The following is a 27493-nucleotide window of genomic DNA, read 5'->3' as shown; positions in this document are numbered from 1 at the left end:
ATCATATGTATTCCCTGACTCCCTCACTAGAGTGTCAGCTCCAGCAGGGCAGGGATTCTGTTTGTTCACTGTTGCATCTCAACAGCTTAGAATGGCACAAGTCACATAGTAGATGCTGCACAAATATTTGTTGGAAGAAAGAAAGAGACAGAGAGAAAGACAAAGAGGGAGAAAGGAAAGAAGGGAGGAAATGAAGGAAGGAAGGAAGGAAAGATCATAGCCCCCACCCTCATGGGCTGGCAGGTTGTCCCTCCAGAGGAAAAGACCCATTAAAGAGCTGGCGCCCCCCAGGTTGGGCCTGGGCCCTCCAGACCTGGAGCACAGAGGGGGTAGGGCTAGCTCTGGCCCCGCCCCCAGAGGCCCCGCCCCGCCCCGGAGCCCCGCCCCGCCCGTCAGCTGGCCTGGGCGCCCGCCCCGCTCTGCTCCGACCTTGCCGCGGCGCAGCGGGGGTGGGAGGCGGGGAGGAGCGGCGGGAGGAGCGGAGCGAGTGCGGCGCTGGGCGCAGTCGCCAATGAGCTGCGCGGAACCTGCGCCCCTGACGACCCGAGCCCTCTGCGCCCCCTCCCCACGACTCACCTGGTGCCAGGTAAGGTAACAGGTAAGAGCGCGGCGCCCGGGAACCCCGGACGGGTCGTTCTCTAGCCGGGGTGCCAAGCCGGACACGGGCTGGGGGCGTCTGGGTCCCCCTGCCTCAGAGGTGGAGTAGGCATCACTGTTGAAGGTGGCACCCTTCTGGGAGCCTTCTCGCCTCCGCCCCTGTCCCCAGGCGCCCTCGGCCGCAGGTCCCAGCCCCCCATCCCTGCAGCAGCATCCTTTCCACGCCCGCAGGGCGAATGTTGCTTTTTTTTTTTTTTTAACTCCTCACGCGCCGCTGCCTCTTGGAAAATGGTGTGGGCGCCTTTTGGGGAGGATCCTGGGATGGCTGTTCTCCCCCTAGGAACGGATTGGTGCGACTTCCCAGGGCTCCCCACGTTCTACAGCGGCGCCTGCCCACGGATCCTGAGCACCCTGGCTGTGGCAGAAGCCTGGGGGTTCCGACCTGGGCCTGCGGATCTTGGCAGACGTTTCCCCTCGGTCTCCCCCGCTGGTCAGTGGGCTGACGTTCCACACGCATCCCCCTGGCTGTAGGCCTGTGGGTTCCCAGGGGCTCCTCCCTTATTTCTGGGTCTGTGTTAAAACAGAATGCCCCCGTCCCCCACCTGATGTCATTTAAGATAGCTTTAAGCTGGTCTGACAGGATTTAGTGTCTTCTGCCCTCTGCCCCACCCCCTGGAGATAGGCTGGCCTCCATCCCTGCTTCAGAGGGCAGGTGGCAGGTGACCAGAGGAGGGTTGTAGGAAGGCCACCATAGTTCCCCAGTTTGCCTTCGCCTAGAACCACGAGTTACCTGAAACAACTTTCCCAAGTCTCTGAGAGAGGGCCAGTCCCAGTGTGAGATGTGGTGGGCTGAGCAAGGCTGGAGTCAGGATGGAACAAAGTGGACCCAGCCCAGTCCTGGCGCTATGTCCCGAAACCCCCCAGTGACACCACCCTCCATTGGCCAGTGTTTGCTGAGCAGTGAATGGGCCTTTCCACTGCTGGGCAAATGACAATTTGGGGTGAAAAGTTCACCACGTTAGGAGTGGACCAAACTGCTTGGACCACCTAGGTCCTTGAGGGCCCTTTTGTCGTGGTCCCTGAGTAGCCTGGGCACGTCCCACCCAGAGAGTCAAGTGTTGGGTTTCAGTCCTGCCTTTGCCTATTGTCTGCATGCCACCTAACTTCCCCAGGCCTCCGTTTCCCCATCGGTAAAGTGGGGGTGATTACGTGAGGACCTCCCACAATAGTGGCGAGGATGAACTAGAATGGGAGGTGCCGGGCACTTGGCCCATTGTTTGGCAGTGAGTAGCATGCTGTAAACGGTCGCTGTTACGGTTGTAATAATAATTGACATTTATTATTTCCTGGGTGCTGCGGACTTTCCTTCCGTGCAGCTGACGGCTGGAAGTGCCCCAACCACCATTTCTACTGAGACTAAAAGCCTTTGGCAGGACCCCCTGTGGGGATGGGGTCACTTGCTAATCCTGTGCCATTCCTTAGCATCTGGGGGCAGGACGAGTTGCCCCTGTCTTCCCGGGCCATGTCACATCCTGAACAGGGCCTGCTCTGGCCTCTGGCCACCACCTTGTCCTTGTCCCTCAGGCCCCTCTTGTCACCCATGTGCTCACACTTTGCCCTCCAGCTCCACCTGGCTGAGCTCAGCTGCATCCACCAGATCAGGCAGCTGGAGAGCAGGGCTGTGCCTCCAAGCTGCCCGATGGTCCCCATTCTCCCCTCCTCACAGTCTTGGCTGGTGGTCTTGTCCCCTTCACCCTCCTGCTCAGTAAATTTTAAAAATAACAGAGTAGCCTGTCCCCACCAAGGGCTGTAACCCGACCCGAGTTGGATTCTGCTCCATCAGAGCCTGGAGTACAAGGACTCAGCACTTGGGAGTCTGGGGCCATGGTGCTATAGCTACTCTGTCCTCAGCTTGCTGGGTGACTCTAGACAGGCTTCACCCCCTGCTGCTTCTCTGTGCCTCAGTTTCCCCATCCATATAATGTGGTTCAGATAGTTTGTGATGCTGAGTGTGAAACTTTGCTTATACTGGTGAAGATAAACACCCCTTGCTGGTGACTGTCAAATGGGGTTGACATTACCCCAAGCAGAGGGGTATTGGGAAGGAACTCCCCCAGTGACGGGGAGTGGTAGCAGGAAGAGTGGGCCAAGTCCCTCAGCTGGTGTCTGGCAAATCTGTCTCCTGTCCCACTTCTGTACCCCAGCTCCCTTCCAGGGCCAAGGAACTCCTTGTGCCCACCAAGAGGTGAGCAACAGCCAAGGTGGCTGGCAGGGCCTGGGGGGAAGGCAGTGGCTTGGCCAGGAGGCCTGGTGCGGCGCTGGGCCAGGACCATCCCTCCCTGGGCTCCGACTCACGCTCACCCACTCACTGGCTTCCCGAGGCCTCTGCATTGCAGCAGATAGGAACCTTTGCTGGCAGCCTAGCTGGGGCTTGGGCTGGAGCAAGGGCCTGGGCAGGGGGTGACTGTTCCCACCAGCCCTAGCCCTGCTCCCTCGCCTGCCCTTGGTCCCATTCAGCCCTGGCTTCCCTTGGAGGTGCACCTGCTGACAAGGGAGCCTTTTCTGGCACGGACTGGAGTCTGCCTGGAAGTGCTGGGCTCTAGGCGGGGCCCAGGCTCAGGGACTGTCACACCCCTGGGTCCTTTCTGCATCTCAGACAACCCCCCCCCCCCCAGCATCATTAGGGGGTCTTGCCTACCCCTGGAGAGGCTGTTTTGAAGCATTAGGGCTTTGGAACTCCACGGCCTGGGTTCACATCCCAGCTCTGCCACTTCCTACCTGTGTGATCTGGGACAGCTCAGTGAACCTCTCTGTGCCTCGGTTTTCTTGACTGTAAAATGGGGATAATAGACCCTACCTCACAGGGTTCTTGTGAAGATTCATGTATTTAAATCACATTCATGCATTTAAATCCTTAGACAAACACTCCCTGTCAGCACTTGTTATATTGACAAGTGTTTGAGCTTCATAGTTTAGAGCCCAGATTCTGGAGCCAGATAGCTCTGCATTCAAATCCCAGCTCTGCTATTCACCAGCTGTGTGATCTTGCAGAAGTTCATAACTTCTCTGGGCTTCAGTTTCTCCATCTGCTAAATGGGGTTGAGGATAGTACAAATCTCACAAGTTGTTGCAAGGATTAAATAAGCAAACACATATAGTGTGTGGCCTATATAAAAGGCCGGGCCTGGGGTTCCTGGCTGGCTTAGTCAGTAGAACGTGTGACTCTTGATCTCAGGGTCGTGAGTTCAAGCCCCATGTTGGGTGTGGAGCCTACTTTAAAAATAAAATGAAATTAAATGCTATTTAGAAAAAATTTTAAAAAGTTATATAAAAGACCAGGCCCAGAGGAAGGGCTTTGTTACATAACTGTTTGCTTATACTAATTAGGCACCTGCCTCAACCAGTGGTTGAGAGTTAGGTGCTAGGATCCTTTACATACTGGCCCAAGTCCTGGCTTGGGCCTTTGTTGGCAGAGTGATATGGGGCATATGCTTTTGCCTCTCTGTGCCTCAGTTTCCCCAACTGTATATAGGAATATGGAAGCAACTGCCTCATGGGGTATGTAGGATTTCTGTCACTCCAGAACATGAGCCACTAGCCTTTGGGCACCAGAGCTGTGGGGGAGAGGGTCTCTCGAGCTGACCCCCTTCTCAGTCACTACTCAGAGTGACCCCTCCTGGTGTTCCATGCCTCTCCTTTCCACTTAGGGACTCTAGAACTTTGCACATTTTGCAGATGGGATGACAAAGACTCCAGGAAGAAAAGGGATGGACCCAAGTCAAGAGGTAGCACTCAGAGGTACACCCCCAGCCCAGTCCCCGTCCTGCCCTGGATAGGTCCCACTTCCAAACATTGCCAGCAGGCCCCCACATCCTGCAGGATTCCTGCAGCTCCTGGGGTCTCCTAGGAACTGGCTCAGTTCCAAGAGGCCCAGTGTGGGAGGTGCTTTGGACAAAGCAGACATCAAGCTCCAGAAGGCCAAAAGGGCCTAGGTCAGGGGATGAAGGGCAACCTGGGCTGAAGGAAAATATTCTGGAAACTTCCAGGCAGATGTGAAAGTCCCTGGGTTGCTCTAGGGCCTTTGGCCACCCCCCCACCCCAATCTTGGTCTAAGGCCTGATTTGGGGAGGAGAGAAGTAAACAAACACTTATTATGCACCCACTGTATACAGTGGTAACAATCACAGCCAGGCACTGTGCCCAGAACGGATGTTCATGCACTGAACCTCATGCTGTTTTAAAAATGAGGAAACGGGTTCAGAGAAATTAGTAGTAGTGCAATAGTAGTACTAGTACTCGTACTAGTTACTAGTAGTAAAAACAGCGACCATTTATTGCACTCTTTGCTTATCTCGATTGCATCTATAAGGTCCTCCAGATGCCGGCACCCTCACCTCCCTGACCCCGTGGGATCCCTCAAGCACGTCGGCACCCTCCTACCCCAGGGCCGCGGCACTGTCTGTTCTACCCGCAGATGCTTTCCCCCCAGATACCCACGCGGTGGACTACCTCACCTCTTTTCAGTCTCGCTCAAGGGTGACCTTCACAGCAAGGTCTTCCCTGGACCCCCTATTTACAACTGCTCTCACCCCCCATCGCCCCCTATTCCCTGTTCCCCATTCTTTTCCCCACAGCCCTTAGCTCTTTTTTTTTTAATTAAAATTTTTATTTATTTTGAGAGAGAGCATGAGCAGGAGGAGGGGCGGGGGAGAGGGAGAAGCAGGCTCTCCTCTGAGCAGGGAGCCCGATGTGGGGCTCAATCCCAGGACCCTGAGGTCATGACCTGAGCCAAAGGCAGACGCTTAACCGACTGAGCCACCCAGGCGCCCCATCAGCCCCTAGCTGTTAACATACTATATCATTTACTTATTGTGTTTGTCTGTCTCTGACATGGGTGTGTCATCTCCACAAAATCAGGGATCTTTGTGTTTGTTCATTGTTAAATCCCAATACAGAGAACAGAGTCTGGCCCACCCAATACCCATTGGTACTCAGGAAACATTCTTTAAACGAATGGGATCTTCACACCAGTCCTGTGAATTCAGTGCTCCCAACATTGCCATCTGACAGATGAGGAGACCGAGGCCCAGAGATTCAAGCCACTTGCTCATAGTCACACAGCCAACAAGTCGCAAACCTGAACCCCTTGCCCCGTTGCCCCCGATAGGTCTGGCCTCGCCCCCACGGACCATGGCCTTGCCCCCGTGAGCTAGAGCCTGCTCCTCAGCACCTGCCCACCGCCAGCCAGCAGAATGCAGCTGTGGAAGGCGGTGGTGGTGACCCTGGCCTTCATGAGCATGGACGTTGGCATGACCACGGCCATCTACATCCTCAGCCACCTGGACCGCAGCCTGCTGGAGGACATCCGCCACTTCAACATCTTTGACTCGGTGCTGGACCTCTGGGCAGCCTGCCTCTACCGCAGCTGCCTTCTGCTCGGAGCCACCATCGGCGTGGCCAAGAACAGCGCCCTGGGGCCCCGGCGGCTTCGGGCCTCCTGGACCATCATCGCCCTCGTGTGCCTCTTCGTGGGCATCTACACCATGGTAAAGCTGTTGCTCTTCTCCGAGGTGCGCAAGCCGGTCCGGGACCCGTGGTTCTGGGCCCTCTTCGTGTGGACTTACATCTCGCTCACCGCCTCCTTCGTGCTCTGGTGGTTACTGTCCACGGTGCGGCCGGACGCCAAGGCCCTCGAGCCGGGGGCCAGGGCCGAGGGCTTCCCGGGGGAGCACCGGCCCCCTCGTGAGCAGGCATCTGGGGCCACGCTACAAAAGCTGCTGTCCTACACCAAGCCCGACGTGGCCTTCCTCGTGGCGGCCTCCTTCTTCCTCATCGTGGCGGCTCTGGGTAAGTGAGGAGCCAGGGGGCCTGGCAGGCACCCCGGAAAGCAACTTAGGGGGGTAGATATAACTACCGCGTCCTTCCTCTTAAATCTTTTAACATTTTATTCACGTGGTTCAAACATCAAATTGATGTGAAGAGGCAAATATTGAGAGTTTCACTCCTAATTCTGCCTCTGACTACCCTGATCTCCCTGCCGAGGGCTAACTACAGGAAAATGTTCCAGAAGCTTCCAAGTGGGTGGGAAACTGCTTTTCTTCATTTCCTGTATATTCTTCCAGGGTTTCCTTCTGGAAGCTACAAGCAAAAATGAACCTGTTACTCTCACCACCTCTCACACATTATTTCGTGTCTTGCTTTTACCACTTAACGATGTATTTTAGAAATTTCCAATCAGTACCTCATTCTTTTATTTGGCTGCGTAATAGTCCACTGTGAGGCCATTCCAGAGATTATTTAGTTGGTCTCCTTTTGTTGGCTCGTCAAGTTGTTTCGAGTCTTTTCTCTTACAGTAAATAACCTAGTTCGTACACATTTCATATAAATGTTGGTGTATTTGTAGGATAAATGCCTGGAAGTGGGATCACTGGGTCAAACAAAGCATTTTTTGTGATGAAGCAGAATATACTAGAGACCGTCAGAATTATGTTGTCTGTGGTAAGAGTAAGTACTGTTTGGTGAAACTTATTTTCGGTACGTGTGCCTACATGTAAGTGTGTCCTGGTTTGTCACATAAAATGTATTTGTTACTGTGGTTCTGGCCCAAACAGTGTGAAAGTGCTTGCTCAGACAAGGTGGGTGGGAAGGTGACATCTCAAGGTCAAAATTCCATGGGTTCCGTGGGCCACAAGCCCTGGGCATGCATTGCAGTCCTGCTCCTTACCTCGCTGTGTGCTTACAGGCAAGTTATCGGAACTTTCAGAGCCTTGCTTCTGTGAAATGGGGATTGTTAGCATCCCCCATGTTTCATGACGTTGGAAAGCTTGAATAAAACAGATAGGAGAAGGACAGGTCCGGAGCTTAGTACAATATGGTAAGTACACAGAAATGTTAGCAGTTCTGAGTTGTTACACGTTTAACAGACAGCATCTGGGAGCAGCCCCAAAGCCAGAGTGTTCTCAGAGAGGACAGGCAAGCCCCAGAGCTGACCCCTTTCCTCTCACTATCGACCCTCTGCCCTCTCAGTCTCAAACCCTTGACCGCTGTGTGATTTTATGCAAGTTACTTAACCTCTCGGGGTCTCAGTCTCCTCATCTGTAAAATGGGCATAATAACGGTACCTATCGCAATAGGGGCTTATGAGGTTCAGTAAGTTAATATGAATAAGACACCGCAGATAGCTCCTGGCACCTAGAACACTCCCGATAGATTTCAGTGGCTGTGAGTATTGGGATGACCCCTTTCCATTTAACCAGATAGTTTTTCCTACTCATGTTTCAAGGTCCCAATGTCCCCTCCTCCAAGAAGCCCTCTTGAATTATACTGACTGTGATCCTTTATCTGCACCTCAGTTGTAACACTGGTGACATGAAAATCATGCGTCCACTGTCCTGCCCCCCCCTTTGGGCCAGGTCTGACTCACCCCAGGTCCCCCCACAACCTGGTACGGAGGCAGGCTCACAGAAGGAATGAACACATGACCATCCTATCTGTGTGAGCAGATGTCACCCACGACCTCGTTTCCCCCCCCACCACTGGGGCCCTGTTGTCAGCTGCTGTGTGCTCGGGGAATACAAATGTCCTAAAATACAGCCGAGCAGAGTCTGCCAGCCTGCAGGATGGCGTCGAGGTTAAGGACTTGGACTCGAGATCAGGCCCCCAACTGCACTGATCACCTGAGACAAGGTTACGGAACCTGGCCAAGCCTCAGCTTCTCATCCCAACAGTGAGGTTTTGTTGGGCTCTTGTGAGTTGGGTGAGCTGGAGCGCGGTGCCGGCAAAAGTAAGTACTTCACACAAGTTAGGGACTATGACTACTGATAATTATTCTCAATCAGCAAGCCTCCAGGTGGGGCCAGCTTTTTCTGAAACCTCATGATCTAAAAGAAAAACTGCCCATTGTGAAAAAAGGTTAGTTTTAGTGTGGAGCATCTCCTAGCACATTGAAATTCTTTTATATGGATTTCATAGCAACCCAACTAGAAAACCTTGGGCAAGTACCTTAGCCTTGATTTCCTCATCTGTAAAACAGGAAGACTGGTGATGCCACACCTATGGGATTATTGGGGGGCATTGGAGACTTGGAAAAGATGAGGGAGCAGATATCCAGGGTAACAATGCTCTAGGCAGAGGGAACAGCCCGTGCAAAGGTCCTGAGGCAGGAAGGGGCCTGGTTGTGAAAGGAAAGGCAAAGAGGCCAGTGTAGCTGGAGCAATGTGTGTGTGTGGGGGGGGGTAGGCAGAAAGAGTAGAAGATGAATTCGGGGCAGTAGCAGGTGCCTGGTCATGTAGGGTGCCACTGGCCACTCTAAGGGCTTTGATTTTTACCCTGAATGAGATGGAAGCCTGAGGAGTGACAAGGTCTGACTTGGGTTTCCTAGGGCCCCACTGTGTGCTGGGTGGAGAACAGACTGATGGGGACAAGGGTGGCAGCAGGGAGAACCAGGAGCTGGCTAAGGAAGTCCAAGTGGGGTTGGAGATTTGAACCCAGGTGGGAGCAGTAGGGGCATTGAAAGAGGTTGGATTCTGGAGATACTGTTGACCCTTGAACAACACGGGGGATGGTTGAAAATGCATGTATGACTTTTGACTCTCCAAGAGCTTAATTACGAATAGCCTACTGTTGACTGGAAGTCTTGCTGGTCACATAAACAGGAGATTAGCGCATATTTTGTATGTTCTATGTATTATACACTGTATTCTTACAATAAAGTGAGCCACGGGAAAGACGTTACTAGGAAAATCATAAGGAAAATACACTTGCAGTACGGTACTGCATTTATGGAAAAAACCCACGTGTAAGTGGACCTGCGCAGTTCAAACCCCCGTTGTTCAAAGATCAACAATATTTTGAAGGTGGAGCCCCAGGATATGCCAGTGGATTGGAGAGTTTCATGTGATTCTCGCGCGGATTCAACAAGAGTCGGCGCACATGCTTAGCGCAATGCCTGTTACCCGGGAAGGGCTCCGTAAGTGTCTGTTGTGCTTAATATCGTCATCAGTGTTTGCTGGAGTTGAGCTGCTCTTGGAGCTCGCTGATGCCCTTTTCTTTGCTGCGGGTAAACTGAGGCTGAACTTCAACTCAGGTGGACTCCACAGTGTCCGCAGCGAGAAACCCCATCTAACGGAGGACCGTGGGGACTGAGGCCCTCGAGGCTGCCACCTTGTGGTCCCTGTGCCAAGACCAGCAGAGGGCAGCAGAACCCTACAGAAGGCCTCACTGTCTCACACACAGTGGGCCAGGATTCATTTGCTGACCCTTACTGAGCGCCTACTGTATGCCAGGTTCTGCCCGTGGAAAGAGCCAAGTGACAGTGAGGACACAGCCTGGTCTGACCACCTTCAGTTCCCTGTCCATCATCCGCACAAGATAACAGCAGGCTTTCTGGGTTATTGGGAGGGAAGGGATAGGAAAGAGCCCCCAAATGGGAGGCCAGTTTGGGTTTGAGTTCTGGCCCTTCCTCTTAACTGCCCTGTGCTGTGTGACCTCAGGCAAATCACCCAGCCTCTGACTCTCCTGTTCACCTCTGTGAAATGGGGGTGACGTCCCGCTTGCCCCCTCTCCCCACCCCCCACCCCCAGCATTGTTCTGAAGATACAGTAGTATAATGGGTACGAAATCACATGGCAAACTCTAAAGCGCTTCACCAAAAGGGGCTGGGTGGCCATTTCCAGCACTGCTTGGAACCAGAAAATCCACATCTTCTGAGGTTCTAGCATTTGGACTCAGCCCTCTGCCAGCGAGAAGGAAGTGAACTTTGGCCGTGTGGCCCGTTGAGTGTCACCTCACCTTCCAGCTTCATTGCCCTCTTCTGTAAAATGGGGTGATAACAGGACCAGCTGCAGAGCTTCTTATGCTCAGGCCTGGTGCCCGTTATTAACAAGACCGCCCCAGTCTGTATAGATTGAATGACCCATGTTTCCTGTGTTCCTGGTCTCTGAAAAGAGGGGGCCTGAAGCAGTACGGGCCCCCACCCCGCCTCCCACCATGGTGAGAAGCAGAAGTTTGCCAGGAGAGAAAACCCCATCAGAGGAGTGAGTGGAACACGTGGTGTGCGGGCTTCCCGAGGCTCAGGAGGCCCAGTACGGGCTCCCCCCGACTGCAGATTCCCCCTGAGCCCACCTTGTCTCCTGGCAGGAGAGACCTTCCTTCCCTACTACACCGGCCGGGCCATTGACGGCATCGTCATCCAGAAGAGCATGGAGCAGTTCAGCACGGCGGTCATTGTCATGTGCTTGCTGGCCATCGGCAGGTAGCCGGCTCCCACCCCCACGCCCCCCTCCTCCAGGCCTGCAGCAGGGGAGGGAGGTCAGGGAGGCCCGGGAGATGCCCCTGGTGGGCCTGTCACTCAGCCGGTCATCGTGGTAACCAACAACCAAACTGGCTTAGAACCCGTATCCATTCGATTGAGCCCTGCCCTCAAGTCATACCCTCTTGTCCCTGAAATTGGCTTCAGGCCTCAGGGTTCCCCTTTTACCTTCCCTGGCTGCTCTCCAAACGGGAAACCAGGGACAGCCTGGTCTGTGCTGTTCTGGAAGGAAGAGGGGTCTGGCTGGCAGCATTGGGTCCCTCGTCCCTGGTAAACACAACCCCTTTCTGCTCTCATCTTGGGGACTCCAGTTGGGGAACAAGGGAGACTGCGTGGTGGTGCCAGCCCTGGAAAGGGGCTCGAGCTTGGGTCCCTCCCTGTGTCTGCCCTGCAAGGGGCCCACACCTGCCAGCCGCGGGAGGGGGCAGCCGGGTTATGGCTGTTGGTTGTCGCAAGGACGTCGTGCTATATATAACATCTCTTATCTGCAATTAGCTCATTTGCCGCAGGTATTCGGGGCGGCATTTTTACCCTCATATTTGCCAGACTGAACATTCGCCTTCGAAACCGTCTCTTCCGCTCACTGGTGTCCCAGGAGATGAGCTTCTTTGACGAGAATCGCACAGGTTGGTCCTCCCGCGGCCTGGGGTGACCTCCGGTGGGGGGGCCCAGCCGGGGGGGGGCACCCAGCCAGCGGGGGCTTGTCTCACGTCGGGGGATTCAATGGCTGGCTTTTCCTGCTATCCTGTTGAGGATAGAAACGCCCCAGGAGGCCCTGCCTGAGGCCGGGAAGCTGGCCTGCTGGCTGAGGTTTTGGTCTGAGCTGTGGCCACTGTAGGAGGACCCTGGCCAGACCAGCTGAGACCCCTGCAGGAGCCAAGGCCTTGCTTCCCACTGCTGTTTGAGAACCACAAAGGCCAGAACTATCCAAGCCTGTGGCCTGAGAGGCTCAGCTCCAAGGGGGTATGAGGGGTGGGGTCCAGGGCAGTACAGTGTCAGGCCAAGATCCCAGCTCTGAGACAGACCGGCCTGGCGCCCAGCCCTGGTTCCACCATTCGCTAACTTAGCCCCTCTGAGCCTCTGTTTTCTCCTCTCGAAAATGGGAACAATAGTAGGAGCTACCGTGGGGGAGTCGTGAAACTCTTAGCCCGGCCAAGTGCTGAAAGTTTCTCCTCCCCACAGCCCAGATGATTGTTTCTCTCTGAGGGAAGAGGGGAGTTATCCCCTCTGCCAGTGACAGGGAGGAGAGATGGCTTTGGTTCCGGCGCAGTCAGGGACGGGCCGTGTGGCACCAGCTTCCCTTTCTGGGCCTCAGCTGCCTCCCGCGTACGGTGGGATGTGACGTCACGAGATGCTAGTGACGAGGGCTGGGCTCAGAGCAGCCCTCGAGGGGTGTCTGCTCTTCTCTCCCCTCCCCACCCAGAAGGGAGGGGAGGCCCGAGCTCCATCGTGCCTCTCGGAAGCCCCTTCGTGTCTCCTGCCCCCCCCCCGCCCCAGTGGCCCCATTGCCACAGTGGGAACTGAACTGCCTGTGTTCCAGGGGACCTCATCTCCCGCCTCACCTCGGACACCACCATGGTCAGTGACTTGGTCTCCCAGAACATCAACATCTTCCTGCGGAACACGGTCAAGGTCACGGGTGTGGTGGTCTTCATGTTCAGCCTCTCGTGGCAGCTGTCCTTGGTCACTTTCATGGGTTTCCCCATCATCATGATGGTGTCCGACATCTATGGCAAGTACTACAAGGTAGGCCCCGCCGGGTCCCTGCTGGGGTCTGCGCAGTGCTCCGGAGGGAGGGAGGAGCCTCACCAGGCGCTCGGGGGCGCCCCCCGTCCACCTGTGCACTGGGTCATTCAGGGGATCCTTATGAAGCACCTCCTATTTCCAGGCACCAGGATCCATCAGTGAAACCGAAAAGCTTCTGCCCTCAAGGGGCTCATGTTCTAGTGGAAGAGGCAGACGATAGGTAACAGCAATAAGAGCGCCAGTATAGAGTATGATGAGAGGTGGTGAGTGCTCGGGAGGAAAATAAAGTGAGAGAGAGAGATGGGGAGCATGGCGGGTGGCTGCCACTTTAAATCGGTCCTTCTGAGAAGGTGGCAGTTGAGCCAAGAGGTGGAAGTCTCTGGGAAGCACGTTCCAAGCGGAGGGCAGAACCAGTGCACAGGCCTTGAGGTGGAAATGTGCCCGGTGTGTTTGAGGATCCTCAGGGAGGCCCGGTGGTGCCAGAGCGGGGGTGAGGGGACGTGAGAGGGAGTGAGGGCAGGGAGGTGACGACGGTCAGGCCTTTGCAAGAACTCTGGTTTACACTGAGTGCAGAGTTTGCTCTCTTTCTGTAGAGTGTTGATGTGGGGGTGGCTCAGGCCCCAGGAGCGAGGCCCTCGCCCACGATGCAGCTGTGGGCAGGCTGCGGTCCCCTATGGCCACTCCTGGGCGCTGCCCCTGCTGGGAGGGCTGGCCTGACGAGCTAGACCCCAGCCTCACCCTCCTCCTGCTCCCCACCTTGGTGGGTGCTCCTGAGCTATAAGTGACCGAGGCTGGGTTTAGACAGGTGCAGGCGGCTCCTTCCCCAGTGACCAGGCCTGAGGGGACAGGGGTCCCCCTGAGCAGGAGAGACCGGCTCAGTTAGAACCTTTGGTGGCCGTGGCCCGAGGCCAGCCCCAAAATGCATCCATTCCCCACAACCATTGTGGTGCCTTCTGGCAGAGCCCACCACCCAGAGGACCCTCTCCCCCGTGATTCTGGGCCACGGGCCTCTGTTTTCCTCCCTGAGTAGAAAGAGTAAATATATGAGTTGGAGCCATTTCCTTTCCTCTGCTCCCCACCCCGCCCTTCCTGCCTTCCGGCCAGCCCCTTCCAGGGCAGGAAACCCTGGAGCTTCCCCTATCAGCCCCCTGCACACCTCAGGCCCTATCGGTTGGGCGGGGCCTCAAGGGAGCTCTCCAGGTCTCCTGCTGGTACCTGAATGTGTTGAATACAGCCACCGAGTCATCCCCACAAGCCACACACACCCTGCCCACGGTCAGACATGACTCAGGACACAGAATGGCTCCACCCGAGTTGCCAGAACACGCTGCATGCTTCCGATGGCCTCAGCGAGACTTGAAGGTCATGGGACGCGCCCATGCATGATCCTGGCCTGGCCTCCCTGGCAACCTTCCTTGATGGTTTGAGAATCTGAGCATGTTAACTATTGCAAGGCCTGAAGAGCTCTGCCCAGGGGCCACTTCCAGAACGCTGGTGGGCAGCAGCCTGGTGGTCCGCCACTTGGGACGACTTCTCAGCCATCTATACCCAGTCATACACACACAGTGCAGCCAGATTCAGAGCCCTCCACCACCATCTAGAACTTGGCTAGGAGTTCTGGAATCTCTGTGCCAGTCCTCAGGCTCTACCATAATTTAATGTATTTTGATAATGTAAATGACACCCCCTTAATACTTGGTGTTTCTTGTATAGTGTACAACCTGAACAACCATCCAGGGCATCCCTGTCTTATACCAGCACAGGATCAGGTGTTGAGGCTCCTTTTCTGAGAGGATTACCAAATACTGTGTTTGTGAATAACCACCTTTAAGTAGTGGAGATGACTTCATGATCAGTCCCCCATCCCTCAGGAGCTGGAACCTCAGGAGCTCACCCCAAGAACCCAGCTAGAGTCTATTCTCTGAGTCTGTCAAATGAAGCTAGAAGGCCATGGGGAAAAACGGGGAGCTCGGTCTTGTCCTTTTGTCCTTGGACTCTGTGCATAGAGCTGGCGCTAACTGAGGGCAGAAAACCCGGAGAGGCCGAGGGGCCGTTAGATGGTGAGACTGTCTGTTTTGGGGTCTCTTCCTTCTTGTCCCCGCTCCTGCCCACAGAGGCTCTCCAAAGAGGTCCAGAATGCCCTGGCAAGGGCCAGCAGCACAGCCGAGGAGACCATCAGTGCCATGAAGACGGTGCGGAGCTTTGCCAACGAGGAGGAGGAGGCGGGGGTTTACTCGCGGAAACTGCAGCAGGTGTATAAGCTGAACAGGAAGGAGGCCGCAGCCTACACGTACTACGTCTGGGGCAGCGGGGTATGTGCCCCTGGCCCGGGCAGGTCTGACTGTCGGGGGGCAGGACGCAAAGATGGGGGGATTCCTTGACCAGGACGCGAGCCTTGGTCCCTCCGTGTCAGTGTCAGGCTGGTTGCACTTGACTTTACTCTGTCCCACCTTTCTGCTTGTCCGCGGAGAAATCTTTCTGGAAAAGAATTCACCCTTCCAGTGAATGTCCTCATGGGCACCTCCTCTTTTCCTCTCACCTGGGCATGGGGTGGCTGGGGAAGCATCCTTGCCCCGGAAGGGAGTCACCCCGAGGCCAGCGGGACCCAGCCTAGGCCACTGTCTGGCAGGCCCTATGTCACAATCACACACACCCCATTGGAGTGTCTAGCTCACTCCCTGTGGGTGAATCACAGCCCCTCCTGGAGAATGGGGAGCACTTGGAGCCTGTTGCTGTCTGTTGGCCACGTCTGGGAGGTGGGCACATCAGGGCATACCTGGGGTAGGTATGAGAAGGGTGTGGAGTTTAGGGGGAAGAAGGAGTGGTGATCTACCAGGGGACCAGGGGACAGGACAGGCCACCCCTCCAAAGTACCCAGCCAGAGAGGAGAAGGGGCCCGAAACCCAGCTCAGCTAGCCAAGCCTCTCAGCAATCTGCCCACCTGCCTGGGTGCCTTTTGTCCCTGGCACAAAGGCACCGTGGTCTAACCATCGATCTAGGTCTAACCCAGCCAGGGGCTTGGGGTGGGGAGAGGCGGTAGGAGGCCAGGGTGCCCTGGACGCAGCCCCTCCTTCATGGAACCTGGTGGGGACAGGAAACAGACCCATCGTCCTGCCCTGCCTGGCTTGCTGTGTGACCTTAGCCAGTGGACTGAACCTCCCTGAGCCGTGCTCTTTCCGGTGAGGAGGAGGACTAACAGCTCCCTCCCGGCCTGGCTGAGCGCTGGGGGCTTTTTGGGTGTGCGCCAGGGCCTCACAAAGAAAGCCTTGTTCTCCGCCAGGCCCACGGCTCCCTCCAGCTGGGGGCCTTTGCGGGGAAGAAGTCCAGGGCCGGGGAGCAGGAGGGCATGAGTGACAGCCGGGCACCAGCATGTGGGAGGACATCCCTGCCTGGCTGGAGTTTCAGTCTGTGGCTGGGCGAGCACAGCCCACAGCTGCTCTCACCTCCCCCTGCAGCCTGGGAGGGTGGGGGGGTGGGGAATGGGGGGCGTATCAGGGTCTGAGCCAAGGCCCCTGTGACCCAGGTCCCCCTGCCCTTCCCTCTGCCCCCAGCTCACGCTGCTGGTAGTCCAGGTCAGTATCCTCTACTACGGGGGCCACCTCGTCATCTCGGGACAGATGACCAGCGGCAACCTCATCTCCTTCATTATCTACGAGTTTGTCCTGGGAGACTGTATGGAGGTGAGGGGCTGGCTTGGGGAGGGGTTCTGGGGGACCTGGAGGGATGGGGAAGAGGGATGTAAAGGGGGGAAATACTCCGGGGTCTGACGGGTGGGGTATTTCTTTCTAAGTAGGTGGGGGAGAGAACATCATACCAACGATGACAGTAATATTACCAAGTGGCCACCGCAGCTCCATTTACTGAGCAGAGTGACAGGGACAAGGATGTTTCAGGAAATGCTCCAAAGAACACCATGAGGGGTCTCAGTACTACCTCCCATTTCTCTGAGGCTCAGAGAGGTTAAGGGACTTGCCCGCCATGTTGGTGGGGGAACCGGGTTCAAAGCCAGATGGGTCTGACTTTGAGGCAGGGAGCTGGGGTGTTCCTGCCCGAGCCGCCCTCCGCCGCTGCTTGAGGATGCTTCGAGTGGGGGCCTTAACTCCCTGGCACTATGATGGGCCTCCGTGTCCTCCAATAGAGCTGGGGGTGTGCCTGGGGGGAGGGGGTGTTAGCGCTCCGCATCGGCCAGAGCCACACCAGCCTGTCATTGACGCCGCAGTTCTGCCTCTGGGAACCCGGGCCGCAGAGACACCCACTCCGGTGGGCAGAGGTGTGTGCGCGCTCAGCGGAGCGTTGCTTCACATGGTGGAAAGTCCAAGCGTCGTCCAGTGCCGGGGTCAGGGATTGGGCCAACATGGCCCATCCGTGTTCCAGAAGCAGGACGTCTGCACGATAGAAACTAGGTAGCAGCTACAGACATGAGGCAGATCTGTGGGTACCAGCGTGCAAGGGACCCTAAGATGCGCCATGAAACAATGGGAAGAGTCTGATTCCAGTGGTGTGGTTTTTAAATCTCAAAATTATTTATCATGTATGTGCATGTGCTTGTAAATGCACAGAGGAAGGACTGGGAGGATACGGTACGCGGATTCCTGGGGCCACCTGTGGGAGGAGGTGTGAGGGGCACTGCTCCATGGTGCTCGTATCTTAACATCAGTGATAATGTCTTGATATTAATGATAACAGTCCTAGCTGCGCTGGATTCCCCAGCCAGGCCCCTCGGTCATAGCACACAAGGGTCTGAACTCAGGAGCCGGCCGTGCCCGGGTTCAAGGCCTGGCTCTGCCACATCCAGCTGTGTGAGCTGGGGGAAGAGACTTGAGCTCTCTGTGCCTCAGTTTTCTCATCAGCAAAAAACGAGATAATGCTAGAACCTACCCCATAACATATGCAAAGTGCTCAGCAAAATGAGTCGTCATTATCACTCATTTATGTTGTATGTGTTTTTACCCAAGGAGAATGGATAGCATGAATTAAGGGCCGTGTTTTTTTGTTTTTTTGTTTTTTTAAGATTTTATTTATTTATTTGACAAAGAGAGACACAGCGAGAGAGGGAACACAAGCAGGGGGAGTGGGAGAGAGAGAAGCAGGCTTCCCGCTGAGCAGGGAGCCCAATGCGGGGCTCGATCCCAGGACCCTGGGATCATGACCTGAGCCGAAGGCAGACGCTTAACGACTGAGCCACCCAGGCGCCCCAAGGGCCGTTTTTAAAACCGAAATTTAAAAATGCTGTGGCAGCCGAGAGAGGAATTCCGTTCAGAATTCCTGTTCTGCCACATTCTGGCTGGTTCGTTTAACTACCCTGCCCTTCCGTTTCCTCCGCTGGGGGGTGGTAACACCCACCGGGCAGGATGGTGGTGAGCTTTAGCTGTACTGGCCACGAGGCGCTGGGCTCCTAATGTGTTCCCACGAGTGGCTCAGTATTGTTGTTGGGTTTTTTTAAAAGATTTTATTTATTTATTTGACAGAGAGAGACACAGCGAGAGAGGGAACACAAGCAGGGAGCAGTGGGAGAGGGAGAAGCAGGCTTCCCGCGGAGCAGGGAGCCTGATATGGGGCTCCATCCCAGGACCCTGGGACCATGACCTGAGCTGAAAGCAGATGCTTAACGGACTGAGCCCCCCCAGGCGCCCCTTGCTGCTCTCCTTTTGTCAGTGTTGTCATTATCTGCTTTACTACTGGGGGGCCCCGGCAGTGTCCTGCACCCACTCCCCAGAATGGCTGCTGTGTCCCTGCTCTCTCTGCACCCCCTTCATCTCTCTGGCCACCATGGGGGTCCCAGCACTGGGGTGTCACTGGGCCAAGAACTTGTGTCTCCTCCCCCCGCAGTCCGTGGGCTCCGTCTATAGCGGCCTGATGCAAGGAGTGGGGGCCGCCGAGAAGGTGTTTGAGTTCATTGACCGGCAGCCAACCATGGTGCATGATGGGAACTTGGCCCCTGACCGCCTGGAGGGCCGGGTGGACTTTGAGAACGTGACCTTCACCTACCGCACTCGGCCCCACACCCAAGTCCTGCAGGTAAGAGGGGTGCCCGCCCGAGGCCCGCCCACATCATCCCTTCCCTCACAGTGTAGCCAGGATTACGTAAGGCAGAGTCCTTGTCCTCATGGAGTTTGGCTGGAGTCAGGGAAGGCAGATCATTAACAGAGCATTCCAGATACTAAGTGCTAGGAAGGCAGTAAATCAGGGTGGTGTGATAGGGGTAGCTCATAGGGATGGTGTTAACAGCCAAGGAGGGCTTCTCAGAGGAGAGGACATTGGAGCTGGGTCCTGAACAAGGAGAGGAGGCACCCAGGCAGTGGAAGTGAGCATCCAAGTCCTGCCAAATCCTAGAAAGGAGAGCATTCCAGGGACTGCAGTGCCCAACCATGGCAAGGGAGCATGGGTGGGCTGGGAAGGGTGCCCGCCGTGTCCGAGGCCAGAGCATCTGAGCCAGTGGCCCCACACGGAGTCCGCCTGTTTCTTGCAGAATGTCTCCTTCAGCCTGTCCCCAGGAAAGGTGACCGCACTTGTGGGACCCTCGGGCAGTGGGAAGAGCTCCTGCGTCAACATCCTGGAGAACTTCTACCCCCTGGAGGGGGGCTGCGTGCTGCTGGACGGGAAGCCCATCAGCGCCTATGACCACAAGTACCTGCACCGCGTGGTACGTGAATGGGCCTTTGTTGTCCTCCTGTGCACTTTGTCCAACCTTCACCCTCGCGAGCAATAACGCAGGTGCAGAGAAGTGATACAGGTAAAAACAGGCTCAGAGAGTTGCACCTGCACACCGGCACTCAGGTCAAGAAACAGAACATTCCAGCACTCCTCCACCCCGTGTGTCCCTTCTCTTCCCCCCAGAGGCTGCATCTCCCTGACTTTTATGATCTTCTCTTTCTTCAGTTTTACCATCGCTTTGTGCCTCCCCGAACAGCAGAGCTGTGTTTTGCCTAGTTTTGAACGTTATCTGGCTGGAATCATAGAGCTTGTGTTCAGATGGGTCTTGCTTCTTCCACTCAGCCTTATTTGTGAGACATCCACGTTGAGGCTGTGGTCGTAGTTCATTTATTTTCGTTGCTGGGTGATAATCTACTGTGTAAACATGTCACAATCTACGCATTCTGCTCTTGATGGAGACTTGGGTTGTTTCCTGTTTTTACCATTACCAGTACTGACATAGACCATTTTGTCCACGTTTTCTGGTGCACACGGGTACGTGTGTTCTCCCAGAGTGGACGTATATGCTGGACTTTAGTAGCTACTGTCACTAGGGTGGTCATACCACTTTACATTCCCACTAGCAGTGGGTGAGAGTTCCAGTTGCTCCACATTTAAGTTGTCTCTAGTACTCAAAAGAGGCTTATTCATGACCATACAGTTTTTGGTAATCATTTCAGGAAGGGATCCTCAACACCTGATCCTGTGCTAGCATAAGAACAGGGATGCCCTGGGGGGCACCTGGATGGCTCAGTCGTTAAGCGTCTGCCTTTGGCTCAGGTTATGATCCCAGGGTCCTGGGATCGAGCCCCGCATCGGGCTCCCTGCTTAGCGGGGAGCCTGCTTCTCTCTCCCCCACTCCCCCTGCTTGTGTTCCCTCTCTCGCTGTGTCTCTCTCTGTCAAATAAATAAATAAAATTTTTAAAATATTAAAAAAAAAAGAACAGGGATGCCCTGGATGGTTGTTCAGGTTGTACATATAACAAGAAAAACCAACTATCAAGAAGGCACCATTTCCATCATCAACATACATTAAATTACAGGAGAGCCTGAGGGTTGGCACAGAGATTCCAGAACTCCTAGCCAAGTTCTAGATGGTGGCAGAGGCCACACATTGTGATATATGCCTACCCATCTGCATATAACCAGGTGTAGATGGCTGAGCAGTGACCCCAGGTATGTGATGACAACGCTGCTGCCCAGCAGAGTTCTGGAAATGGCCTTTAGGCAGAGTTATTCAGGCTTTGCAATAGCTAATATGCTCAGACATGTAATATTCTTAGACAGTTAATAGTGTCAGTGCTGATCTTTTGCCAGCTGCTGAGTACATACGTAGAGGTAGTTCACAGAGGTCTTCTGCATTTTCCTGATGACCAAACATATCAAGTACTTTAACATACGGTTCAGTGCTTGGATTTCCTCTTTTGTGACTACCTTCTCTTTAGTTCAAATTAAAAGTTTTAATTTTCATAAGCCCCAAACAGTAAAATGCAACAATCTAACCACATTCCCATATATTCAGAGAATTTTGTAATTACGACGTGAGAGTTCCCCTCCATCTCACCTTTTAAATTCCACTCCATGGAGGTTAACTGGTGTTAGCAATTTAGTAAATATCCTTTCCAACCTGTTTCCTATCTTTATATAAATATATTGATAAGTAAAGGTACATATATAAGTTTTTTGCTTTTTTGTTTTTTTTAAAGAGAGAGAGAAAGATAGACAGAGGGAGAGAATCCCCAGCAGGGCTCCAAGCCCAGCACAGAGGCTGACGCGGGGCTCGATCTTATGACCCTGAGATCATGACCTGAGCCAAAATCAAGAGCGAGACGCTTAAACGGCTGAGGCACCCAGGCACCCCTACATATATAAGTTTTTTTTAACAAAAACAGAATCATGGTGTTTGTGTGTGTGTGTGTGCGTGTGTGCATATTTGATTTAATGGATACACTGTGATTATTAGTCAAGCCCCAATTTATGAAACTGATTTTTTTTCTATTTACAATGTTGCAGTGATATTCTCCATAATATTTTTGTAGGCTACATTCCTAAAACTGGGATCATGGGACAAGCTTCTTTAAATTATTCTCTCTGGGGGCGCCTGGGTGGCTCAGTCATTAAGCATCCGCCTTCGGCTCAGGTCTTGGTCCCAGGGTCCTGGGATCGAGCCCCGCATCCAGCTCCCTGCTCCGTGGGAAGCCTGCTTCTCCCTCTCCCACTCCCCCTGCTTGTGTTCCCTCTCTTGCTGTGTCTCTTTGTCAAATAAATGAATAAAATCTTTTAAAAAAAAATAAGTTACTCTCTCTGGAGGGAGGGGACACCAGGGAGGCCTTTATCCTGGGGGCTGCTGTGGCCTCTTGTCTTCTGGTGTGGACAGACTGACTCACATTCTACATTCTCTTTCTCTCTCTCCACCCCCCCCCCCCCCCGCCGCCGCCCCAGGACAGGGACAGACAGCAAGCTCTCTTAGAGGTCAGGGAACTTGGCTTAGCCCAGAGCGGCCAGCTTAGCTGGCCCCAGATTTTTGGTCAGGGGAAGCTGAGGGCTTGTGCAGAAAGTGGACTCTGTTGTTTTTGAAGGAGAGAGGCAGCTGACGTTATAGCAGCCCAGCGCAGGCCCTGCTCAGATTTCAGACCCAAGACCCCTGGCGTCAGGCAGGCCTGGGGCTGGCAAGGTTCCCGGTGACAGCTGGACGGATGCGTGCCCAGCCTCTCATGCCCCATCCTGTCTCCCACACAGATCTCCCTGGTGAGCCAGGAGCCGGTGCTCTTCGCCCGCTCCATCACAGACAACATCTCCTACGGCCTGCCCACCGTGCCCTTCGAGATGGTGGTGGAGGCCGCACAGAAGGCAAACGCCCACGGCTTCATCATGGAGCTCCAGGACGGCTACAACACAGGTACACGGCCCGGGAGCGGCACCTCCACCCCGCCGGAAGGTCCACCCTCGGGGATGGGACCCTCCGAGTGAAGCATAACTCCCTGCCAGTCGCTCTTTACTATTGCAGTGAAACTCACTTGACATTTAGTACCTTTACAGTACTATGTAACCAACCACCTCTATTTAGTTTTAAAACATTATTATTATCTATTATTTTTTTTTTAGAGAGAGAAGGCACGAGCATAGGGGGGAGGGGCAGAGGGAGAGGAAGAAACAGGCTCCCCGCTGAGCAGGGAGCCTGATGCAGGGCTCGATCCCAGGACCCTGGGATCATGATCTGAGCCAAAGGCAGACGTTTAACCATCTGAGCCACCCAGGCACCCCAGAGAGAGAGAGAATCTTAAGCAGGTTCCACCCAGCAAGCCCAGTGCAGAGCCCAACAAGGGGCTCGATCCCACGACCCTGAGATGGTGACTTGAGCCAAAATCAAGAGTTGGTCGCTTAACTGACTGAGCCACCCAGGCACCCCAAAACATTATTATTTTTAAATTATATATATATATATATATATATATATATATATATATATATCAGGTTAATTATAGTTGCTTAATTTTATATTAATAACTCAATAATATAATATAACAATATACTGATTTATGTTATATATTTTGTTATATTTAACATACTTTAAAATTTTAACTCTTGTGAAGGGGCCATTCGCATGGTTCAAAACTAAAAATACATGTGAAATGATATACAATGAGGGGTTTTACTCCATCCCTTTCTCTACCCCTGTTTCCTCCTGGCCCACCAAAACTTCTTTTGTTAGCTTCTTACATGTCCTTTGGGAGCTTCTTCATGCAAATAAGAATATATATTTTTATTTCCTCCTGACCTTTTACAGAAAAAAACCAGCACCCTATATTCTGCACCTAGCTTTTTTTTTTTTAACCTAACACAGTATCTTAGTGACCATTCCACGTTGTCACTTGAAGAGCGCCCTTGATCCTTCTTTTAAACAGTTGCATAGTATTCCAGGGTAACGGGCTTTATGATAATTTGTTTAAATCATTCATTCGGTTTCCTGCTGATGGACGCTTGAGTAGATCTCTTGTTTTGAGTTGCAGTATTAGTATTGTGAGTCGTGCACGACACGTGCCTTTGCCACTGTACGTGGGAAGGTCAGTTGTGGGGACAGTTCACAGAGGTGGGGATGCTAGTGCCAGGGTTGTGCACTTGTACTTGTGATCCATAAACTTGCACAGCACAAAATGATAGACACAGAGGTATATGCCCTGCAGCCGGAGGGATCACCCCCCCATGTGCTTGCCCCAGGAAGGTGGGGGAGCGCCTGTCTCCCCACAGCCACGCCAGGACGGTGTATTATCAGACATTGGGATTTTTGCCAAATTAATAGGTAAAAAGTGGTATCTTAGTACCAGTTGAATGTAGTTATTGATTTGCATGAACAGGGAAGGAGAGCATCCTTTTGTGAGTGTGGGAGCTGTTGGTTGTCCCAGCCAGTGGCCCTTCGAGCCACACCTTTTCCTAGAGAGCACAGCTCCTGCAGCAGCAGGGAAAGGAAGAGGAGGGGGTCTTCTCTCTCTACCCTAGGCTGCCCCAGCCTCGCCCTCTGCTCACTTGCCCCGGCCCCTTTGTCATGCAGAGACTGGGGAGAAGGGTGCCCAGCTGTCCGGCGGCCAGAAGCAGCGGGTGGCCATGGCCCGGGCTCTGGTGCGGAACCCACCCGTCCTCATCTTGGACGAAGCCACCAGCGCTCTGGACGCAGAGAGCGAGTACCTGGTGAGTTGCGGGCTGGTGGGGTGACACCAGAGTACGGGGCAGGCGCCAGGAAGGGCTTGGAGACACCCTGGGGGCTCTCCCAGGCCGTCAGCTTCCGGACTGTGTTCAGGGCTGAAGGCGGGGAGCCAGGGGAGAGGGGACCCAGGGCGGAAGGTCTAGCCAGCCGGCTCTTGGCAGAGCTGAAACCATGTGATGCGGGTTTGGAGTCGAGGCCCTGCCCTCAGCTCATCATGGGAGTCAGGGTTGTCTGCTCCCTGAGCCCCCTTTCCAAGGTAAAGAGCGTCCAATAGTGTATTTGTCACTGACTAGCTACCTCGGCCCCTCTGTGGGTCGAATCACTGACTACACAGGTATTCACTGAGCTCGTCCCGGCCGCCAGGCTGCAGTGCGGGCCGACCAGACAAAGGCCTGCCCCTGCAGCGTTTCCAGTCCAGGGCGAGACATGTCACAAACAAGGAGACAAGCCTGAGTTCAACCTGTGGCCTACGGCACATAGAAAATGAAACCGCCATTTGAGAGAGAGATTGAGACAGGTCACCCCTGTCAGAGAGAAACACAGCCAGACACTGAGGCTGAAAAAACAGATTTTATTCAGTAGCGAGTGCCAGTAGGGGAAAGAGCGGGACTGCCTTCTGCTTTGTGCAGAGGGGACAGTGGTGACAGGCGTTAAAGGAGAATGAAGGCATAGGGAGTGGGCTCACGGGAGAGCTGGTGGTTGGTCAGTGTGGATGTGATTAGGAGCGGTGTCTGCTGGCTGCCAGCCGTGGGCCGGAATTCTGTCCTCCCCTAGAGCCTCGAGACCCAGGCCTGCCCTCCCTGATGATTACATTTCAAAAATGGCCTTCAGGTCCTTGAGAAAGACGCTCTTGACTTGTAGGAGATTCGCATATATGTATATCGAAGGGACAGAGAAAGGATTTACAATTATAAGCCCTTTTTATTAAATGCTCTAAGAAAGGGAGGTCAGGGGCCTACCGTCAAGTGTTGGCTAGAACAGTCAATTCTCCTGGCAGCACTGAGCATTTAGGGGGGCTGGGTCATCCCCGAGACACGGCCTTACACTGCCGGAGCCCTGCTGGAGCGTGCCCGTCTCCCTGATGGAAGCGGGGTCTTCAGGTGCCATTTGAGCTGAGACCCAAGAGGAGAGGAGCCAGCTGAGCATCCAAGGAGGAGAGGGCAGCAGGTGCAAAGCCCTAGAGCAAATTCACAGGCAAGCCCAAAGGTCAGCGTGTCAGGCTGGTGGGAGTCTGACAAGGTAAGATGAGGACAGAGTCGTAGACACAGCCTCCTCACGCCCTAGTTACAGAGTTTGGAATTTTTTTTTTTTAATTAATGGAATTTTTTTTTTTTTTTGAAGAAAAGTTTCAGGTTTAAAGAAAATTGAGCAAAAAGTGCAGAGAGTTCCCATATATCTCCTTTTCACCGCACAGTTTCTCCTGTTATTAACATCTTGCCGTGGTGCATCTGTTAGAATTGATGAGCCAGTTTTAATGCACTGTTACTAACTGAAGTCCCTGGTTTACATTAGGGGTCACTCTTCGTGTTGTGCACTCTTGTCTATGACAAGTGCAGAATGTCAGGTGGAGTCTGGATTTTATTCTTGTTTGGGACACGAAGCTGTTGTGGGGCTCAAAGCAGGAACTCAACAAGAACTGATGGAAATGTTAAATCCACGCCGGCGGGGTGGGGGCGGGCAGGTTGCAGGCATTCGGATGAGAAGTAACAGGGGTAGCGGTAGGAGAATGGAAAGAACTAGATGAACTGGGCAGAGATGCACCTGCAGGATTCGCGCATGGGTTGGATTTGGACAATGAGCGAAGGATGAGGAATTGCGGGCCGTGGTCTCGTCGGCTTGAGCTTTGGGGCTGACGGTGAGACCATGAGGCAAGGCGGTTAGCGAGCGGAAGGAGCAGGAAGAGCAGAGGTGACCAGGTTAGGGGGTTAGGGTTCACCTGTCACTCGCCGTGCACCTCCCCTGTCCCGGGCCCTGAGCTCCGTCCCCTGTGAACAAAAGCCCAGGAAGCCTGCCGTGGGCGAGCCCTGAATGAGGAACTGGGGCTCGGAGAGGTGAAAGCATCGCTGTGATGTGGTGGGTGTGGGAGCCGAGCCAGGCCCGGGCGCGGTTGTGGGTGGCTGGGGGCAGCGCCCGCACGAGCCGCCCCCCGTGTCTCCCCAGATCCAGCAGGCCATCCACGGCAACCTGCAGAAGCACACGGTGCTCATCATCGCGCACCGCCTGAGCACGGTGGAGCGCGCGCACCTCATCGTGGTGCTGGACAAGGGCCGCGTGGTGCAGCAGGGCACGCACCAGCAGCTCCTGGCCCAGGGCGGCCTCTACGCCAAGCTGGTGCAGCGGCAGATGCTGGGGCTCGAGCCCGCCTCGGACTACTCAGCCGGCCACAAGGAGCCGCCGGGCAGTGGCGCTCACAAGGCCTGACCGCGGGCCCGGCCTCTCACGGTGGGGCCGAGGCCCCGGCGCCCGCCTGGCAGATGTACCCATGGGGGTCCCCCCCACACCCGCTGCCCTCTGAGCCCAGGCGCACAGCGCTGGAGGGCAACCTGCCATGTCCCGCGTGTCACTGCTTCCTGCATCGTGCCCCTGCTTCCCGCCCCGTCCTCCGGGCCACCACCAGCCCCCCGCCCCCCTTCCCCGCTGCCACGAGCCGCCGCCTCCAGTCGGGCAGTAGAGACACCACTGTTCTCTCCATCTGGCCTCCCAAGGCGTCTAAGAGAAGGTAGAGCTACCTTTTTAAACCAAGATCTTACCAGGTTTTTTACTGCTTGGTTCGATGGGCCCCAGTCAACTCCCAGATTTCAGAAACTTTTTTTTTTTTTAATTGGGAGTAATGATGGGCAAGGTCACTGAGATGCTCTAGAAACTTCTGAGCCAGGAGTAAACGATCCTTCCTAATAGCCTAGGGGATGCCAGGGGAGAACTAGGCCTCTACCCTTTGCCCCTCGAGAGAAGGGGCTTTCCTGTCCCAGAAGGGGGACACAGAGGAGGGGATTTCCTCTCTCTTCCCAGCTTCGTGAGTCAGGCCAAGGGTCGGCAGGGAGAGTGGAAAGCGCCCGTCTGCCCGTGGTCCCTGCCGCCCTGCCAAATCTAAGCCAGTCTCACTGTGAACCACTACTAACCTTAACTGGGGGAGTGAGGGGCTGGCCAGGCCTGGCAGAGCCTCAGGGTGTCCCCAGCCCTGCACCCAGCTTGAGCCCCTCAGGCCCGCCTTCATCCCCTGCTCCCATCACCCCCCCCCCAGCCGGCAACCCCCCCCCCCCCATCCACCCCTGCCGCTCTGCTCTTCGGAGGCCCGGAAGCCCTTCAGATGTTGGATGTTTGAGAGACACATTCTCTTCCCTGTCTGGTGGACAGGACGGCGGCAAAGCTCAGGCCCTGGCTTTGCAGGGGGGTGGGGTGGGAGGGGCATTGCAAGATGTTGGAAGAACCCGGTCAATAAAGTGTAC

At 54.7% G+C, this 27493-nt stretch overlaps 1 protein-coding gene across 4 annotated transcripts; it reads left to right on the top strand.

The window, feature by feature from the left end:
• The first annotated feature begins 428 nt into the window (after positions 1-428).
• ABCB9 (ATP binding cassette subfamily B member 9) lies at positions 429-27493 on the top strand. Of its 4 annotated transcripts, XM_032431433.1 has the most exons (13): positions 429-586; positions 938-1087; positions 5765-6444; positions 10735-10849; positions 11402-11532; positions 12447-12652; positions 14767-14964; positions 16204-16332; positions 18482-18670; positions 19122-19295; positions 22085-22244; positions 23895-24031; positions 26208-27493. In XM_032431433.1, the coding sequence occupies exons 3-13, from the start codon at positions 5850-5852 to the stop codon at positions 26466-26468; spliced, it is 2295 nt and encodes a 764-aa protein (XP_032287324.1). In that variant the 5' UTR covers positions 429-586; positions 938-1087; positions 5765-5849; the 3' UTR covers positions 26469-27493. The 4 variants fall into 4 exon arrangements, with proteins under 4 accessions (XP_032287324.1, XP_032287325.1, XP_032287321.1 ...); XM_032431434.1 differs by lacking the exon at positions 938-1087 and having other exon boundaries at positions 11453-11532; XM_032431430.1 differs by lacking the exon at positions 938-1087.

The sequence above is a fragment of the Phoca vitulina genome, unplaced genomic scaffold (genome assembly GCF_004348235.1).
Source record: "Phoca vitulina isolate PV1807 unplaced genomic scaffold, GSC_HSeal_1.0 scaffold46, whole genome shotgun sequence".
Lineage (NCBI taxonomy): Eukaryota > Metazoa > Chordata > Mammalia > Carnivora > Phocidae > Phoca > Phoca vitulina.
Note: the sequence above shows the minus strand (reverse complement) of the source record. Positions and strands in the feature narration are given on the sequence as shown.